The 20,002-nt window shown below is 39.4% G+C and overlaps 1 protein-coding gene across 4 annotated transcripts in view; it reads right to left on the bottom strand.

Moving 5' to 3' along the window:
• Positions 1-1,121: 1,121 nt before the first annotated feature.
• RBM33 (RNA binding motif protein 33) overlaps positions 1,122-20,002 on the bottom strand; it is a 101,956-nt gene continuing 83,075 nt past the window's right edge. For all 4 annotated transcript variants that reach the window (XM_063182080.1, XM_063182144.1, XM_063182195.1 and 1 more), the window contains 3 exons: positions 19,141-19,329; positions 8,017-8,105; positions 1,122-7,834 (listed from right to left, as the gene is read on the bottom strand). In XM_063182080.1, coding sequence (XP_063038150.1) covers positions 7,786-7,834; positions 8,017-8,105; positions 19,141-19,329 — 327 coding nt within the window. In that variant the 3' untranslated portion in view covers positions 1,122-7,785. The remainder of the gene's footprint in view (positions 7,835-8,016; positions 8,106-19,140; positions 19,330-20,002) is intronic.

The raw sequence follows: 20,002 nt of genomic DNA, 5'->3' as shown, positions 1-20,002 counted from the left end.
GGCAGGAGTGAACAGGAGTCATTGCTCAGTGGTGCTTCAACTTCACTAAAACACAAATTCCTGCCCCAAGACTACAGACTGACAGAGGCAGGGAAAGGTGGTCCAAGAGAGTGAGGAGATAGGACTCGTTAAGTTTGGGTTTTGAGGGATTTTGGTGAGGTTTACTTTGGTTGGAACCTTGTCCAAAGGAGGAGATATGGAAGAGGTGATGCTGCAGTCAGATATTTACAGTGTGCCCCTACTGCTAATACATGACAAAATCACAGGCTGAAAACTAAGCTGTAACTTTGCTCACAAAGGTGACTATTACATATTTATTCTGAATTCCCTATTTATATCACTGAATCAGAGGCAATTTTTTAACCCTGATGAGCCCTCTGAGGTCACTGTGTGCCCTCCATCAGGCTACCAGCAGAACAATTTGGGGTGTCATTAGTCTGCCCAGGTAACAAGGTTCTCCTGAGACCCACCACAGTGATTCTGTGACAAGCTAGCAATGCTTCCATGGAAGTGTATACACTGATCACAGGTGCCACTTGCAGTGATGCCAGGATATTTACATTTAACTTTGTGAATAATGTTAAAAAACCCCAATGAAGTGCAAAACAGCTGATTCTGACCTCTTTTCTGTAGATCTTTTCTTGATCTACAGCAGACTAGTGGAATTAGCCTCCATTTATGTTGATATAAAAGTGTTCAGGAAGTAACTGATGGTTACCAAACTGGGCTTGCTAAGAGCTCCTCTTTATGTCATGAATTAAGATAAGCAATATTTGAAAGTAGGGATCTTTCATTAGACATGCCAGTATGGCTAAAAAGCATCAGAAAAGCTGCAACACTCACAGGCTTTCCTCCTGTATGTATGTTATCTCTAAAGAGAGACCCTTTTTGTTTTCCAGACCATTTGAACCAGCCACACAAGCACAAGTTCTTTTTACCCTCAGCCACTTTTGTTTTCATCTGGGGCACCTTTGCACAGCTGGTGAAGAACTCTGTGCTACTCTGCTGATGCAAAAGCAAGCCCAGAGATGATGCCATAATAAAAATGGTCAAACAATCCAGTGTGTGAAGACTTTTTTGACAAGTTTGAAGTTGTACATGAAGCAACAACAAGCAGGAAATTATAAATATCAGGTTTTATTGACATATTTTAGGTACAATAAATATGTTTACATGTTCACATTTCAAAACATTGAAATACATGTAAAAAAAAACTTGTACAGGAGATCATCTTTGTGTTTCCATTTTTACATTCACCCAAATAGGTAAGACAAAGATCTCTTATGCACGTGGAGGATTTGGTATAGTCCAGTTTTACACTCAAGCAACCAGCAGTGCACACCTGGTGCAGATGATGCTGTAGGAAACATGAGGCAGATGCACTCCCAGTGCAGTCAGTATGATACAGTCGGCTGCTGAATTTATATCCTGAACTGCTAATGAACAAACTCTGCAATCCAGATTAGAGCAGTACATTTGAAATGATTCTCAAAACTCCCAGATACAGATAAATATGTATCTATATATATTTATATACACGCTGCTTAGGACTTTACAGGTTAGGAAGGATCACATTCAGTAATAGTAATAGGAGGTAGAATCGTGTCGACAGTGTTGGTATTTCTACGTGGCAAAACCAAAAAGTGCTATTACTATCACTGAATTCAAGAACAGAGCTCCTGAAAAAGTGAAAAGGATAAAACAGTTGTTAATCCTGTTTAGCCTGGCTAAATGCTCAAGCATGTAAAGGAAATGTCTACATTCCCCAGCATGGGTAAAACTGCAAAGCAAAAGTGTTAAGTGATGCTTCTCCAGTGCTCTGGGACGGGCAGCACGGCCTAAGGGGTGACACCTGTACCAAAGCAACCTCAACTTCAGGCACCAGAGTCTGCAAAGGAAAGTGTGGTAGGGTGGATTTCAGGGCAGGATAGCTTGGGTTCAGTACCCTCAAAAGGGCTGGAAGAACAGAAAACAGAGCAAAAGACTGAATGCAATGCACTCAGGAAAAAAAGCAGAGATGAACGGGGAATGAAAAGGGCAGGAACATAACAAGGATACAAATGGAAATGGAAAATGGGAGCAAATGAGATGAAAATGAGAAAAAGCATAGCAGAGAGGCAAAGGGTACCACAGGAAAAAAGAATATTGACTTAATCCAAGGGCTCCTTTATAAATAAAATTATATGCAATGGTACAGAAGATCAGCTGTGAATAAATAAGGGTTAGCATCTGGTCTCTGCTGGATCTGTAAGTAAAAATGTCTATTAATTAGAAGTTAAACTGCTGAAAGAAGTTTCATCATCTGAAAAAGAAAACCTGCAAACAAATGGTTTTGTTATTCTCAAAATAGAGATAAAACTGTAAGGTTCCAATCTCAGCCTGACAGACACTAGGAAAAAAAAATACCATGCATATTAAAATCCATTAGATGCACCCAAAGAAAATCCTGAACAAACACAACATCAATACAGCAGTGTTGGAAACTGTGATCTTCCATGTGACTACACACAACATTGCAATACAGCTACATTTAGCTGTACACACGTTCTTTTACAAAAGTATTTTTAATCTGCAATACTCTTTAAAGTTTAGATGGTAAAAACCACTGAACACAAGGTGCTGATACATAAAATAAAAGCAGTGTAACCTGTTGAAAAAGTGTATCTATAAAGCCCATTTCCAGTTAGTTAGAAAAATCAGTGAACCAAGAAAGCAGAGAGCAACACAAGCACCTAAAAGACCCTGTGAGATTTAACTTTCACCTCGAGGTTTTCTTTAGTGCAATAAGGACCACACTTTCCACCAAAGTAGAGAAATAGAAAAGGGAGTTTGTTGGTTTGTTTGAAATTAAAAAACCCAACCCTGCCAAAAGCAGCATTATAAAGAACAAAATGATCCTTCCCAACCATATTGTACCAGAAGTTGGCATACCCAAGGATCCAATATGAATCTGGTTTTGTACACAAGCCCCTGTGCTCATGTGGACAGTAAGTTATCTCCATGCTTAAAAATCAGGTTACAAAAAAACCTTACAGAAAATCCTTAGGATTTGATACTAATTTAAGATAAAATACGTTCAAGTATTATGGTTATGATTTAATTAGAGGACAAGGCATGATTTAAGGTAACATTGAAACAAAAGCTCTATGTTACCCTAAATGACCTTTATAATACAGCTAACTTTCTGCAATGTGTTTAGGATTTGTGTCCTTCACAATTAATTTCTCATCTATCATGATGCTAAAAAAAAGAAACAAAACCAAAAGCACAAAAAAATGCATTAAAAAAAAACCAGGTTTATGTCTCTCTGAACAAAAAATGCCTTTTTGACAGTGAACAGGTGACACAGATTTCTACCTTCAAGTACCTTGACTCGAATCACAGACACAGTACTACACAAAGGACAGGAAAGCACAATAATACTATGCCAGAGGACAAATCCAGGGTATCTCCCAAGCAGACAAAAAAAAAAAAAAAAAAAAAAAAAAGAAAAAGAAAAAAGAAAAGAGAAAAAAAAGCAAAAAAACCTCTCAATAGAACCCCCAGAGCCTCCCACCCCCTCTCAGCCCAGGTACCAGGGTGACACACCCACACACACATACAGCCACACAGATAATGGGTGCAGGAAGTGCCTGCAGCAGCTTCCAGGGAAACTGCGTCATTTCAACCTACACAGATAAAAAATACTATGTTTAAAAAAAGATAAAAAATATAGCACCAAGTAAAAGTTTTTTTTTTTTTTTATACCCAGTAGCTGATGTTAAAAATAAAAAACAACTCTGAGGACCTCCAAGGTTATTCTGAAATAACCTTCAGTTTCACTCTCATCTGTGCCCTTGCAGAGGAAACCTAACATTAGTGAATTAAAATGCTCAATCTGCTTGGCATTTTAAAGGCTAGAAGGACTTTACAAAAAATCAGAAACCTGAAGCAAACCTTCAGATTTAAATGGGGGGAATAAAATACATATCCAAGGATAGCATGCAGAGGGGGTGCCTGGATCCACTCCTCCTTGCCAAAGTCACACTGGGGATATGTGAGGGCTGAGGACAGCACCCCTCTGGCTCTGGAAATGCTACAGAGCTGTCCTGGTGCCCCTGCCTGCAGCAAGGACCCTGAGCACCACACCACAGGCTGGTGTGGCACTGATAAGGGGCGGCACTGATAACACTGGGATGCACCAACGTGCCACCAACCTGCCCCACACGTGAAACCCAAACTGTGCAACCAAAACAGCCCCAACTTTTGAGGACAGTATTACACCACAGACCTAAATTTGTACCTGCAAACAGCACAATGGAACAAACCCAGAGAGACCCCGTGCCTTGGTCTGACAGTGTTTCCCCTCAGAAGTTAAAGGACAGAGCTGTTTTAGGGTTTTTTTAATAATAAAAAAAAAAAAAAAAAAGTAGAACATTCAACTAAAATACCACAGATCATATGGGTACTTCAATATTTTAGTCAAGGCAAAATATGAATAGCTATAAAGTGAATTTTCCAGTGGTACAAGATGGAAATGAAATAATTTCAAAAAAAAAAAAAGCTGACTTCATATAACCACCTACTGGAGTTGCCTATTTAAATAATTATAAAATTATGCTAATAAAAACTGAACAAATAATACACAGATCAGGATATATGTATTGACTTACTAGCATCTTTATAAAAATTTGAAGATATACACAAAAACACATCAACATTTATGGAACCATATCCATTTAAATTTAGATAAGACAACACAAAAAACTAACAAATAGCTAAGATGTGGTTGACTGTAAGCACTTTGAGTAGCATTTTAATTTTAAAAGGTCAATATTTACATACTACATTAAATGCCTTCTCTTTTTTTTCCATTTTGCATCGTATTGTGAATTCACTACAAAGAAAGAACAAGATAATGGTTGCAACAGATCTTCCAAGAAAGTTAACTTAAAATGCTCAGATTTAACTCTGTGCTGGAAGAGAACACATCAAGAACACGTCTGTCTAGCTTTACCTCTACTTCCTTTGGGTGTTTTTGGGAGGAGACAACAGATGGATCTAAAGGAGCTGTATCATCCAAACCAATCAATGCCAAGAAATCCACTTTTAAGTTATGATTTGAGAAGTAAGAGAACACAAACATTTCAAAAAATGCCTCACCTAACTGCTACTTTTGCTGCTGAGTTTTTTAGGACATTAGAGAGAAATGGTGACAACACAGGGTGTGAGTATGTATGTATGTGTATAATAAAACAAATATAGACATACATACATAAGGTAGGTTTACATGGAAGAAGGTACCCAGGAACAGCTGAATTAATCCCCAGCAATCCACCCATACCCTGTCTATGCACAAGCATAAATCTTCTGCAACTGCTGTTAGAGAGGATGCATCTACTCATTAAACAGGCATTGCTCACGTCACTCCTTCATTTAAATAGATATGAGGCCATTTCATGCCTTTATTCCAAAGCCACACATTTGTCTCAAAAAAAAAATTAAAAACCCAACTGAATAAAAATTTTTAAAACTTAAGTTGGCTGAACCTCAGGCTCTTTGGGATGGATTCAAAACCCAAAGCAGGAGCGTTTCTACAAACTTCTTTGACTTTTGAATCAAACCCATATTCTTAGGCTCCAAGAAACCCTCTAACCCCAATAATGTTTGCTTCTGACAGGACAGCTGATCAACTGCAGATGTTCCTAGTGCTGAACTCAGCTGCTGGCCTGTCTGGAGTTGCATTTATCCCAGATTTCCAGGCACGCACTACTGTAACTCTGAGATGTCTCCTTGTCCTGCTCACTGCAGAGAAGCTGCTCCCTAACAGGGGATGAGCAACTGTTCAATGCCTTGTTTTAAAGACCACCAGGTATTTCTTAGCAATAAAAGTGACATAACCTGAGGGGGCAGTGCAGGGGTCCCAGAGCTAATGGTGTGAGGAGTTAAACAGCCTGGGGCTGAGCACTCTGCAGCCTTTGGGGCTGCTCCCACTGGGCATTTCCTACCTGCAGCTCTGTCCTGGGCTTGGCCCTACCCTGAAGCACTAACAGCACTTCATGTACAGCAACTGGGGCTGTCATTACACATTATGCATGAATTATACAGGTGGCTGTAAACCCTGCCTCCATGAAAAGATTCTCATTCTGTTACTGTGTCTTGTCACTAAGTTTTAAATGGACTTAAAGAATATTTCCTAAGCACCATGTTATTCTATTTCATTGAACAGAGAGCAGGTCTACCTAGAAGTCTTTTATCAGTACTTATTCCCTCATTATTTTTGGTAACTTTTACTTAATTGAAAATCTAGACCAAAAGTGGAAGAAAGCCAATTAGGTATCTGTGCCATTAAATCATTAAAAAAAAAAATACTATTTAAAAAAGGTTCTATAAATTTGCTTAGCTCATCCCTTCCAGCTTGGCATGCCTACTTTGGACCCCATTTGCAGATCTTTTATTTCATACCCATAGTGTTCTTCTGCAGTCACTCTGGTAACAAACCTACATTTCTGCAAGTCCCCCCCTTCAAAAAGTAGGTGGAGTGCTTAAGAGTATTCCTAAAATAAAGCATGAAGCAAAACATCATGGTCTAAAACTAAGGAAATGTTCATAAAAACTGGAATCCAATATAAAGATGACATTTGAATAAGTTTATTCAGAAGTAACTGAAAAAATTGTTACTTTGGCAACCCCGTCTGGATGGTTCTAACCAAAAGGATATATTATGAATTTTACTTTGAATAAAATATAAGCTTCTTAATGTTTTCATGGCATTTTTGGGAACTGACACGTTCATCAGGAGATCCACAATGTCCTTATAGTCCTTTATGTATCAGGAACACCACATTAAAACAAGTCCCTTCAGGGACGGGTTTCTTATGGTTCAGCATTAATGACAAAACAAATCTCAAAGAAAAAAACCTGATCAAAACAAAACATGAGGCAACCATGAAACACTAGGCCAGAAGAACTACCAGGAATGCACCACTCTTCCTGCATAACATTTTTGAAGTGACCCACCAAATACTTCTTTTTCCTTGCATCTGGCAAAGTTATTTAAAACAACCTAATTACAACTCAAGAGTTCACTACCCCACGACGCTACTGAAGGGTAAATCCTTGTTTTTAAAAACCAAGGGAAAATACAGCAGTGTTATTCCTCCTACACAGGGTTTTATAGAATAAGTGGAGTTGGAAAGAGAAAATGGTAGTCTATGTTGGAATAGAAAAATGCACAGACTTATTTACAAAGATCAAAACTACAATTTTCCAGTGTCACCTCCAAAGTTTCTCAGCAAACTGCTATTCAGCAAAGCAGACCATGTTCAAATCTATGCAAGAATACCTTCTGTGCTCTCAGGTATACAATGCAACTAATTTGTTTAGAAAAATGAGTTTTCATTCAAATACCTTGCACTGAAGATAAGAGCAACCATTATCAAATATTCTTTGCTATTCTTTTGAAAGTTTTTCAAATCGTTTGCTGTAACCGTTCTCTCTCAAGTCACTGTGGTCACACAGTAGGATCCTGAAGAACAATGTCTACATGCATCAAAAGCATTTTGGGAAAAAAAAACCCTCTATAATTCCATGTGGTTACAACAGAATGTGAAGAAACTGAACACAAATTCCACCTTTGCAGATCCTCTCGAATTCACCTCTCCTGGAGGTCACCTTGGTGCTTTCTGGAGTTCAACAGAGCAGTCACAGACTGAGCTGACAGGGTTCCAACCCGATGGATTTTCCTCTGTGAGTCTGTAGCTCCACAGTACACTGAGGCTGGTGCAGGGCTTCTCTCAGCAGACATCACTCCACAATCAGTGCCACGTTGATGTGGGACAGATCTATCATGTGCCTGTTAAAAGTTAAAAGAAAGTTAAATGTGGTGCTCAGACTGATTCGGGCATGGAGCTTCCATGAAGGTCACTAATCAACAGATGCTTGATTGGATTAAAGAAACACTGAGTCAGAGGAGACTGATTTTATCTTCTGAAAGGAAGGAAGGACCCATGGTGGCAGCAGTGCTTAATTATTTACCTGTGGAATTTCTGTTGAAATGCTAAAGCATGTGCTGGCTCCTTGAACTTTGCTATGGCTTTCCGTTGCTGAGGAAGCATCTGTAAACTCTGCAGAGACAAAAGAGACAGAACATACTTTTAATATTCAAGATCTACTTCACAAAAGCCCCTTATTTTGCATGAAACAGACTGAAATTTTGCTGTACTCTTTATTCAGAAACATATTTCTGTTTTCTTTTTTTTTGTGCAATAAAAGAATAGACTGGAAAGAGATTGCAATCAGGGTCCCAGCTGATGGTGTTTGAGTTGGTGGTTTAAAACCTGGAAAACCCAGACTATCACTTGTTAAGCAAAGGTGACAACTCTTCACTTCAATCCATGCAGATGAGGCAAACCCCACAGCCAAACTCCCACCAAGTAAGAAGCATTCAACTGGTCAGAGCTCAAGTGCCCACACAGCACCTGGAGTCGTTTACCAGATGTACATTATGGGATCAGGGCTCTCCACAGGTTAGGCAGGGCAGAAACAGAAAGAAGTGGTAATTTCTCTCAACTGCACATCCTCATGCTGTTTTTATAAAACAAGTGGCCAGCTTTTGGCAGACACCACCACAAAACCCCACTGAGATGGGTTAGGTCACCACACCCAAGTCCTCCACACAACACACATCTCCCAGACAAGTCCATCTGACACGTGGACCATGAGAGCAGCAGTTCACAAAGCTCCAGCTCTGACAAACCCCCTGCACAGTACTGAGCTCTCCAAAGCTCAGCACACCTCAGGCAGGACTCTGCAGAACTCCTGTCCTGATTCCCTGCTTGCAGCAGGTCAGGCTGACCCCAGAGAGCAGCCCTGTGGCCTTGGTTAAGAGGTGTTATCACACCTATGAAGTTTAAAGCTTATGCTTTGAGTTAGCACTTCAGTTATAATAGAAAAAATTTCAAAAAGACACTTGAGAAATTCAAGAAGATGAAGATTCACACATTAAATAGCTACATATCCAACAGTCAGTGAGAACATCCAGCAATTATTCAGCATCACAGAATACTCAGGATGGAAATATGATCCTGAAATCCTGCTGCCTGTGAACACAGGCCAGAGATTTCAGAGTAATGAGGTTAAAACAGATCTGAAGGCTTCAAACAAAATTTCACAGTACCACAGTGATTCCAACATCTCACAGAAAGTTCTGGATGTTTAATAGCCTATGCTGCAGCACATTAAAGACAGAATTGTTCTGATTCAATTTCCAGTTGTTCTTACAGCTTTGGATGCAGAATAAACAATTATTAACATTCTACTTTTCTCTGAGTTTCTACATAATGGCAATAGAGTTTTACACTGAGATATACATATACACACAGACACAGAGACAAATGCATGGGTATGGACACCTTAAAACTGTTCTAGATTATGACCTCCTGATGGATAGATAATATAACCATAATTCTTTACTCCTGTATCTTGCCTGGAACTCAGCTGCACCCCCCACACTTGGAAGATTCCAGCCCTCTGATGGTCAGTCTTCAGAATTTTAAACTTTACCTTCAAAAATTCTGTATCACCATCTAGACTGTTAAAAAAGCACCACAGATCTTTGGAGAAAACAAGGATTTCTTGTGAAACAACATACAACCCCACTCAACACATTTTGAGGGTGACACACTTTGGTATCTCTTAGTGAAAGAATTTTTAATCCCACTAATCTGTTCCCTGTTCATCCAATCTAATGGAGCATTTTAAGCAAGATGTCATATGCCTAGATGAAATTTGCTATTAAAATTGTCTACTTCTACCTTTTTTGAACACATAAGACTCTCTTGGTAAATGTGTATTTAACAAGAGCCATGGCACCTGATAAGTCCAATTTCTTTGTATCTAAGCCTGACAATTCAGCTTTGCCAATTTCTGTAACTTACCTATCTGTGATTTTGAAGCAATTAATTTTGCACCTTCTTCTAACTGACAGGAAACTTTCCTCTCTCCAGCAAAATCACAGATGTCTAGTATTTCCACCAGCCTGTGATTTCAAAGTGAAAGCTGAATAAAAGTTAAAGGATTCAGCAAATCTGATAAGCATCAGAAGGTTAATTTGCATTTTATAGTTTTTGGAAAGCTGCTATGATGAAAAGGTACAGCTAAGTCACTCCAACTTCTCCACTTCTGAGCTGGTAGAAATAGGATTTAGCTTTAAAAAAAAACACTCAGAGGATGATCTTTATTTCTTTTAAAATCAGAATGCTCTTGCAACAGTTAAGCACATTTTACCAACAAGAAGCTCAATTCACCTGCAGGTTTATCTGCAGGAATAAGTGACAGATGCTGAAGTTTGTGTTCTCCTCCCTTAGTGATCTCACTTTTTTATGATTTATAGAACTAGATCTTAACACATGTTTTCTTGACACAACTTTTCTTACTAAAAAGAAAGAACCATGAACTAACTAAGTCCTATCACTGAGGACTATGCTTTGAAGACTAAAAATTAAACACAGCCTTAAAGTAAGATTTTGAAAGAACAAACTTTAAGAGTTGCCAACAAAAATATCTCTGAATTACAGCTGAAAACAAACAAAAAAATCTGTTCTGTTTAAAGAAGTCAACACTTTTAATGAGAGAAAAATCTGTTTGAATCACTGAAAGGATGAACATTTCAGGGAACAGTTCAACAAGAGGAGCTGTACGAGGGCCCAGGGATGCACCCTGCATGTCCTGCTGCCAAACTGATCCTCCCCACGATGTCAGGTCTCACTCAACTACCACAGCAGATTCTCCCAATGCTTTATGCTCCAGACTCCTGTTGTGACCAACTGAAGAAGAGAAGCTGCTTTTTTTTGGTGACTTTTCCCACAAGAACTGAGATATTATCGCATTAATATTCTGGAGAGGCGCAAAAGTAAAATTTGATTTTGCAGTTTATACCAGCATGATGATGAATTATTAACAAGTTTCTCGGTAATTAGCATGTAAAATTTGACTAAAGGAAGACATTCTGGTGTAACACAGACTTATTAACAAAATTAGGCAAAGCATCTAAATATCATTATAGATAACTTATTTATACTTTCTTATGAATTAATAAGCCTTTCAACTGACAAGTTTGGGTACTGTGTTCTTACACTGCATAACTGCTTTATTTTCCAAAGCAAAAAAAAAGCCTCAAAAGCAATCAAAACACTAAATGCATTTTAATACTCAACGGCTTTGGCAACAAGGCATCAGTTCTTGGGTAAGTTTACTGAAAAGCATCTTTATGAGATTTAATTTCACTGGTCAATACAACTATGGAAACAAAAAAATCTATCCATGTGACCCTTCATTGAACTGCCCAAACACAACCCATCACCCAGCCTGAGGTAAGGCAGCATCTCAACTGCTGCAGTGACACATGCCTAGATGTAAGACTGAGAATTAAGGACTGCAAAACAAGGGATAGACTAATACTGTACTGCTCCAGTTGGAAACTGTCTGAAAAAAAATAATTTAAATGGGTTTTATACAAATTCTCAGCCTCTGCTGCACTCAGACTATGTCAGCAAAAATGATGCATGATCACTTCATGTTTGTTAAGGTACACGAGGTATACACACCTTCCTTGGGCACAGATAAAAAACCCTTCTGGTTCTGTTTTAACAAGAGACAATTACTAAGCCAAGTTTCTCTGAAGATGTGACCATGACCTGAAATGCCACCATCTTTGCTGTGTTTTCAAACAAATCCTCATCTATCACCACTCGCAAGTGTGAACTTTATGCATCCAGCTAACAAAGATTTATTTATGTTCTGATTTTTGGACAATACCTTCCTACTCACTTAACTACCTAAGCCCTGACTTTTATGTTTTAAGAGCATTGATGATAAGGCACACAACACATTTACCACAGGTGCAGGGCTTGAGCTGCTGCCATTCCATTCTGAGTAGACCAGAATGAGCTGAATAGGCCATGGGCTGGGCACAGAAATTAAGAGTTCCACTTCAGCAGAAGCCTGAAGTTAAATTATTGCATTCTCATCCTACTGGATTATTTCTGTCTTGTTGAACTTGGGGTGATTTGCAGTTTGGAGCTGATCCTACATTTGGATGATGTTAACAGCTACAGTCAGAAGAAAACTCTCCTTGTGTACCCTGTGGTATTTTATTATCCCAAAATATTCAAGGCATTATCTCAAAGACTTACTCCATCAGCTTCTGCTTTTTTTGATTCCAAACAAACAAACTAGGAAAATACATCCAAAAATTAATTCATTTTACAAATCTTAATCATGCTTCATGTTACCTAGCTAGTTTAACATACCTAAACTTCTTCATCCTTTTTGAATAATTTGGCAGCTGTTTTGTTGGTTTTTTTTTTTTCTTTCAGTGATAACACTCAATAGCCCCTCTCCCTTTTTGAAAACACATTATTATTTGAAAACAGAGGCACAAACACCACTGCTGATGGCTCAGCCTCAGGCAGTGCTGGGTCCATCCTGGAGTTGGTTGGCATTGGCTCAATCACACACAGGGGAACCTTCAGGCAGCTTCTCACAGAATCCACCCCTGTAGCTCCCCACTACAAAAACACAGCCATGCAAATCCAACACCCATTTCTCAAAAAGTAATTCAGTGTGTTGTTCTTAGACCTGAGGCAGCACCACACACAACTAATGCCAGTTGCTCTCTCCTTTTCAAAGAACAAACATTCCTACAGCAATCCTTGGTCTATGATCTCCATTGCAATGACAAAACACATGGTTCTATGTTTTCCAAAGCATGATACCTCAATAGGAATTTGATCAGAGTTTGGTATTATTCTGTGACCTACAGATTTTGAAAGGCCAGTGGTGGGAGGTAGGGTGGGTGCAGCTCTGCCTCTGGAGACCAGCTGGTTCTAGTGAGCATCACTTGATTTACTGGGAGGGCCCTCACCCTTCCTCCACAGGAGACTCCCTACTGCAACACCAGAACCTCCTATCATGAGCCCCTAAACTGAAATACCACAATCCTCCCAAACGTCACAGCTCTGAGAAAACAACTTTATTCACATCTTCTCTTTAAGCTGACCTAGTCAGATGTTCACCAGAGGATGAAAACCTCTTCTGGGACCCACTCAGGTGGAAAGGATTGACAATACACACAATAACTTCCAAAGGATTTCAAGTGACTGGTTACTTCACAGATTTGGCTGTACAGATCTACTGGGCAGCAGTTCCTGATAGCAGCCTGAGGTCACAGGGATTCTGAGCATGTGTGACCCTGGAGGACAGAGATTACGTTGTGACATATTTCTAGCATTAAAAATAAACAGCCAGTTTAGAGTGAGGAAGAGTATTTTACATGGAAGAGATTTAGGAAGCACAGAGCTCATATTGATCTTGACTGACTTCTTTTTCTGCTTAGGAACTGCCATGGAAAGATGCAGATCTTAGGCTGAATAGAAAATTCAAGAAGCCCAGTATTTCACGATCAAACTTTTGATTGAGAGTTTGCTTACAAGTAAAAGCAATACATAACAATACAATAGTATGTTTTAAAACATACTATTAGACTCAAAACCAAAAAAAATCATCAGCTCTGGCTTTTTCTGCAACTGAACTTTTACCTGTGATTAAAGCATGAATATCATAAAAGGACCATTCCCTCTGAAGTTATTTCCTTAAGCCTGAAGATCTACACTGCCCTCAAATATCTCCTCTATCCAAGCTCTGTAATTAGATTTGCACTTACTTGTACAATACTGAAATAGCCAATATGATCAGAGCAGCACATTAATGTCTAGTAAAGCTCCACTGCAAAACCAAGGGCCCTGAGACAAACAGCAGGACATCCTCAAGTGCAAAGCAGAGACTGCAGAATGCAGGACACCAGAACTCCCAGAGGTTACACAGAGAGCAAGAAGTGAAAAGGAAGGTAAGAGAGCACTGGGAGATGGAAACCAAGCAGGTAGGAATGAGACTGGAGCAGGCACTTGTTTCAACCATAGGAGACACATGGAAATGAAGGTTTCCTCTTTTACTTAATTTCTCTCACTGAAGTAAATGTACTGCCCAGCAGGCCACACTTTCAGTTCACCAGTGGGTTTGGGATTAGGGATGCCAGTTCATATAAACTATTAAAAACCAGGTCTGTGCAAAAAGAAATCAAACTTCCCCAACCAACATCAACTCCAGTGTGTGATCCAAGCTGTTCTGCAACAAGTCAAACAGCAGCACAGCAGGCACTTTCTGAACAGAACAACCAGATTCTACTTTTTCTTCCCTCCCATCAATAAATGCAGACATGTTTTTATTGTCCTCACAGACTCCTGATACCTGAAGCATCTTGCCTGGCAGTGACACTTCCCAGCCACCACCAGCAGGCACAGAGGCTGAGACAGAATGTATTTATTTCACCCTCAGCTGTTGCAATTCATCTCTTCCACCTTCTGTTCCTCCTTTCTGCTTTTCTGACACCTTTGACTTCCCATTATTTGCCCTTAGAAGTACTCAGCTTTCTTTTTCCATATGCAAAGGGTCATGAAGGGAAAGGCTGTTCTGTGGATGATTGATTGATGATTTATGATCATGGTTTACATTTTTGTTTGGTTTTTTTGGGGAGGGGTTAGTTCTGGGGTGGTTATGGAATGATGATGATGGTTGGTTATTGTTTTTGATACTAGGACATAGAGAGGAAGGTTAATTGAAAATGTATTGATGATAAGTGAGTTGGATAATGTAGGGATATATGGTTTAATTGTTTAATAAAAAAATAAAAATGTCAAGATGAAAAGAAAAGGGTATGTGTAAAATAGGATTTAAAGGGCTGGCTGGGGCTGCCTTTACAGCAGCTCAGCACTAGGTAGCACTGTCACTCCAGGAAAGCCAAGCCAGGCACATCTGCACTGGAATTGCTTTTCCTTTCCCAGACCAGAAATGACAGTGTTAGCAGAGCAAAATCCTTACTTGTAGAGCTACTCACAGTACACCTACAATCCCAACACTCTCCTCACCTCTGATATACAACAGTGTGCTTTCCCATTTCCTCTATTTTTAAGCATCAGAAATTATAATCTTAAATCGTCACATATACTGAGATTTTGTACTGATGCTTTATGTTTGCATCTATATGATGTAAGAAAACATCATTAAAGATTATGATGATGATGATGGAACACCTCCATAAAATAATTCCCTCAGTACTCAAATTCTCAGGAGATCTAGAAAACAGTCTACTCTATCTGCCACCATCCCAAAAAACTCAATTCATCTGAGGGTGGCAATAACTAGCTGAACACAACTCTCTTTAGACAATATAAACATTAAACCTGAATTCAAGAGCACAAAAAAAAAAAATACAAGTGCTGTTTCTCATGACCTTTGCAACTTATTAGTAATCTACTTTATCAAGTGGTTCTGGATGGATATGCATTGAATGTCACTGCTCCACCACCATTCTCAGGAGGCTTTAGTTTGGTGATGTGCACAGAAATCTCCCGAACTTTCCAACACTCTGGAATACATAATTTTATTTATAACATGTAATTATTTTAGAATCAGCAGTGAGATTTTACTGGAGGTACATTATTTGCTTCTGAAAGCCCATCCTCTCCAGAAAGAGTGTGACAGCAGAGTGTATGCTGGAAGGAAGCACTTCTGCTAATTTCATCGTGTTTGAGTTATAAAAGGCAGTTGTAACAAAGGGGATGTTCCTGGAGCCCCAAAGATTTTCTTATATTCAATGTCTTAAGAATCTTAATGGTATTTTTTTTCCTATGTTAATAACAGCACATCTAGTGAAGCAGGGATGAGAATTAAAGAGTTTTCAGTGATTAGGCAACAGAAGGTATTTCAAAGGTTTTACATGGGAAAAGGTAATTATCTCCATTTCTAGGGTATGGGAAGGGAAAAATGTCAAATTTCCAACTTCAACTCTAAGTTTCCCCCATCCTGTCTTCTGCATGCCCAGTTATTCCCAAACTGTGACTCACAGACAGCTCAATGAAAGCTGTCCCAGCTGACAAAGCTGGGAGCATTGAACATCACAGACTGAGGGAAGTTTTTAACTTCCCATCCCAAGGTTCTTGTACCTTGAGAGTGATACTGACAAGAAAAAGCTAAAATAAAACCCCAAGGCCTTTTGGACCCAGAAAAGCAAAGTAATCTCTTCCTCCCTGCTAACTCCATTGATAGATTATAGACTTTTTCCACAACTTCAAACTCTTATGTCAGCAAAGATTCACTTTCTGAGGGAAGATACACAGGATGATCACACTGTAACAAATTCAGGATTTTTGGAACCAAGAGCTGGTGTGGGATCAGTTGCTTTACAGATGCCCCAGCATGGAAGGTGAAGATGAAGCAGAGCTCCTCTACCAGCAGGGACATGTGCTCATGGTCTGTTCCCCTTGTGAAAGAGCAAGGAGCTCCTTGGATTTCTGCCTCCTCTCTGGGAGCTCTGTCTCAGCCAGTCCCACCTTCAAATCTAGACTGCAGCAGAAATTGATACACAGATTTTCTAAGCTGTGTCTGCATGCTGCTTTAAAGCAAGGAGCTTGTTTAACATCAGAGGGGCTTGTTTAACTATGTCCCACAGTTTGGGAATCCTTACCTTTAATCAGGCATTTGGGGGGTGGATATGTGTCATTTCAAGACACTATCCAGGCATGAAGAGAACTCCCAAAGTTTTGATTCAGATTTAAATTCCCTTTACAACTGCAAAAAATAACTGTGAGTTCAACACACTTATTTCCCCTGAAGACAAATCAAATGAAAATCTTGATCTCAGAAGGACTCAGCTCCTTAAGGAAAATTTTGGTGAATATAGTCAACAGCTGAAGACAGGATATTCTACATCTTAAAGACTGAGTCAGATAGAACTGACTCTCCTTTCCTTTCCCTTACTATTTCTTCAGCTCCATCAGCTGAAGAAACCAGCTAAAAATCTGGGCATCTTGGCCTAATTTCAAAAAAAGCAGCTAGAATTTCACACCTTGCTATTTTCTCACAACTGCCATCTCCCCAAATCCCTCCTATTTCAGTCCATCAAGCTGCAACACTTCATCTTAGAGGACCAGAGCTGTGCATATCCAAGATCTGTTTGTGTGGTCCATGCCTCCCACACACACTGTCCTCACACAGAAACCCCAAAACCTGCATGGAAAGAGCTCTTCCAGCCACTGCTGGGCTCTCCTTCAGCAGTTCCCTTCAATGTCCCTTACATAAAACACATATTAGAGGAAGAATGAGGAAATAATTGACTCTCCCTTTGCTATCAGAGCCTCCTGACCCTCCCAGCTGCAGAGGATTTTGTGCAGCACTGAGCACAAACAGGAGTTAAAACATTAATTTACAGCCAGGAGAAAATCCACTTTTGTACTTCAGGATATTGACCTCTCTGAAAATCTAGCACCACCTCTATAAAACTACTTGCTGTGGACAGTAACAATGCAGATTTTCAAACATTCTTGTTTTCCATTCTTGTCCTTCAAGTCAAATTGTTACTGCATTCTCCTCATTTGGTGCATTAGCACTTCTGTGGTGCCACTTCTCAGGGTACCATTACAAAACAAAATCAAAAAGCTAAGTATTACAGATGGTGGAACCAGTCTCATATTCTTCCAACAAAAGCATCCATTTTTTCCTGCATATCTCACCACTTGTACTTGTGAAACATCATTTAGTCTCAAACAAGCCAGGGAATTTCCAGCCTTCTACAAGTCAGACTTGAAATTCAAATGCAGAATTAGCACAAAAGCATTCTGCATCATTAGCTAAATTCAAACATCTTGTTGAAGCATTACTTCTAGATTTCTTGTAAGGAAAATGGATGATGATTCAGAAAGCATAATTTCCAAAGGTACAGTTGATGCTGCTGCAAGAATACAAGTTCTGGAGGGCATAGATATGCATCAAATCCCACTAGAAAATATGTCACTGTTTTTTCTCCTGTAAGTACATCCTTCTAAATTGGTCTGTGACATTGAATTGAGAGACCAGGGCTTGGAGTCTGCTATGAAACAGCAAGTACTGAATAAATTTTTTAGCACATTCTCAATAACTTCTCTCAATTGTGAGATTTCATTGCAGGGTTTCTATTAATCTCCTTCTAATATTCTCATGCAAGATTTAGCAAGTAAACACTGAATAAATGTGCTTTGGAACTGTATGAATAATTTCCTAGAGTACTACAGAACACAAAGGCACAAAGTATTTTGTGAGGCTAGTTTTGCTTTCCCAAACAAATTAAACCTCTCTGAATTGATGACGTAAATAATTCAGCATTATTCCATTTACTAAATCAGGAACAAGTGAGGCAGAATGTTCATTTTTAGGAGAGCAGTCTGTTTTGCAACAGAGACATGATCCTAGTAATAAAGAATTCTCACAGAACACCTCCAATTCATGCATTGCATTTGTCTGAAAATGTTGTTCCTGTCAAAAGGAAAAAAATTTCTCACCTGTATTTTTCATTATTCATTGACTGATATTTTTAAATGCAGTAACAATAAGTCAGAGAGGGCCTCCTAAGCCTTTCACTGCTTTGAAAACCTCCTGCTTTCCTCAAGTCATTTAACTGACACATCAGTTCCAGGAGGCAGTCTGTGAACAGAAGCTGCACAGCAGATACAAGTGTGTGCATGTCATAACCTTGCCCACAGGCCCCTAACGAAGAGAATCTTCTAAAAAATTAAGGATCAATAAAATCCTCCAAAGAAGACCGAAAAAGTAGAGGATGCTACACAGTATAAAATGTCCTCTGGGTCATCAGGTGCTTGTACCCCAGGAGTGCAGTGACAGGAAAAGGTAAATGTCAAAAAGGAGAGTAGGTGCAAGTCAACAATAAACAAGGACAGCACCCAAAATACATCTGCTCTGATATGACCATCTGGCTTCAACAACCTCACAGAATGGACAGGCTTGTATTGCCTATGAAAATAACAGAGGAACTCCAAAATGAAGGAGAATTTTGCAGCAGGAATGTGATGGTTAGCAAAATCCAACTGTGCCTCCTGTGCTGCAATATCATCACGTGCTTGTCTTTGCTACCAGGGGTAGCTTGTGTGGGTGGGGGTGCCTTCAAACATAAATTACCAATAAGCACGCATTGTACTTAGTGTCAGGGAATTAACTGAGCTTTCTGGAATGAAAGCCTTTTGGCACAAAAATGCTAAACCAAGGTTGACCTACCTGAATGGGTCCCACTGACATCAGCAGGTTTTTCAGTTGGACATCAGTAGTTGATGAAGAAAGCCCTTCAACTGACACAATACAGGGCTGAGGTTTGCACTCCACCACTCGCAGGTTCTGTTTATTTGGCATCAGGCGTCCTCGGCCCATCTGGCCTGCTACTCCTCTGCCTCTGCCGTGCATAATGACCTGCCAACAACAAAAGTAACAGTATTTTGATTTACTTACCCACTGACTCTGTGTGCCGCACTTGACAGAGGATATAAAAGTTGGCTATTTGCTTGAAAACTTGATTAAAGTCTTGGTTTAAAACAGCTTGTTGCTGTTTGCCAATTTGAAAGGCCACTTACTGACATATTCCTCCACTGCTTATGCAAACCTCTTTTAGCAGGATAACAGGTTATATATTGAGTTATATATACTGCATTCATCCTAGAAGCCTCAGCTCTAGCACAGTTTGATCAAGCACGCAGTGGAGGATCTCAGACAAAAATATATAACCTAGTTTTCAACACTGATCACATCAGCAGCATGTGTTCAGCTTCCATATTTTGAGTATGGATAAAAAAACCCAACAGGTGATCCCTCTCCTTCTTCTATTCTTAACCCATAATTAAATTTAATGTATTCACAAGATCAGGAAAGTGCTTCAAGCACCTTCAATCTCTACTGCTACCAACTCTTGGTTTTATTCACATAAGGCTAAATAACTTTAAAATAACTTTTTTCAAAGTTCCTCTCCCCTGTACTCTGGAGCAGAAAACACATGGATTTAATTCTTGCAAACTAAATGTTGAACAGTGAGAAAGTGGAAAAATAACAATGAAACAGAGTAACAAACATTAAACAGAGTTAACACTTA

This window comes from Melospiza melodia, chromosome 1 (genome assembly GCF_035770615.1).
Source record: "Melospiza melodia melodia isolate bMelMel2 chromosome 1, bMelMel2.pri, whole genome shotgun sequence".
Taxonomy (NCBI): Eukaryota; Metazoa; Chordata; class Aves; order Passeriformes; family Passerellidae; genus Melospiza; species Melospiza melodia.
The sequence above is the reverse complement of the archived record's forward strand: the minus strand, read 5'-3'. Positions and strand labels throughout refer to the sequence as shown.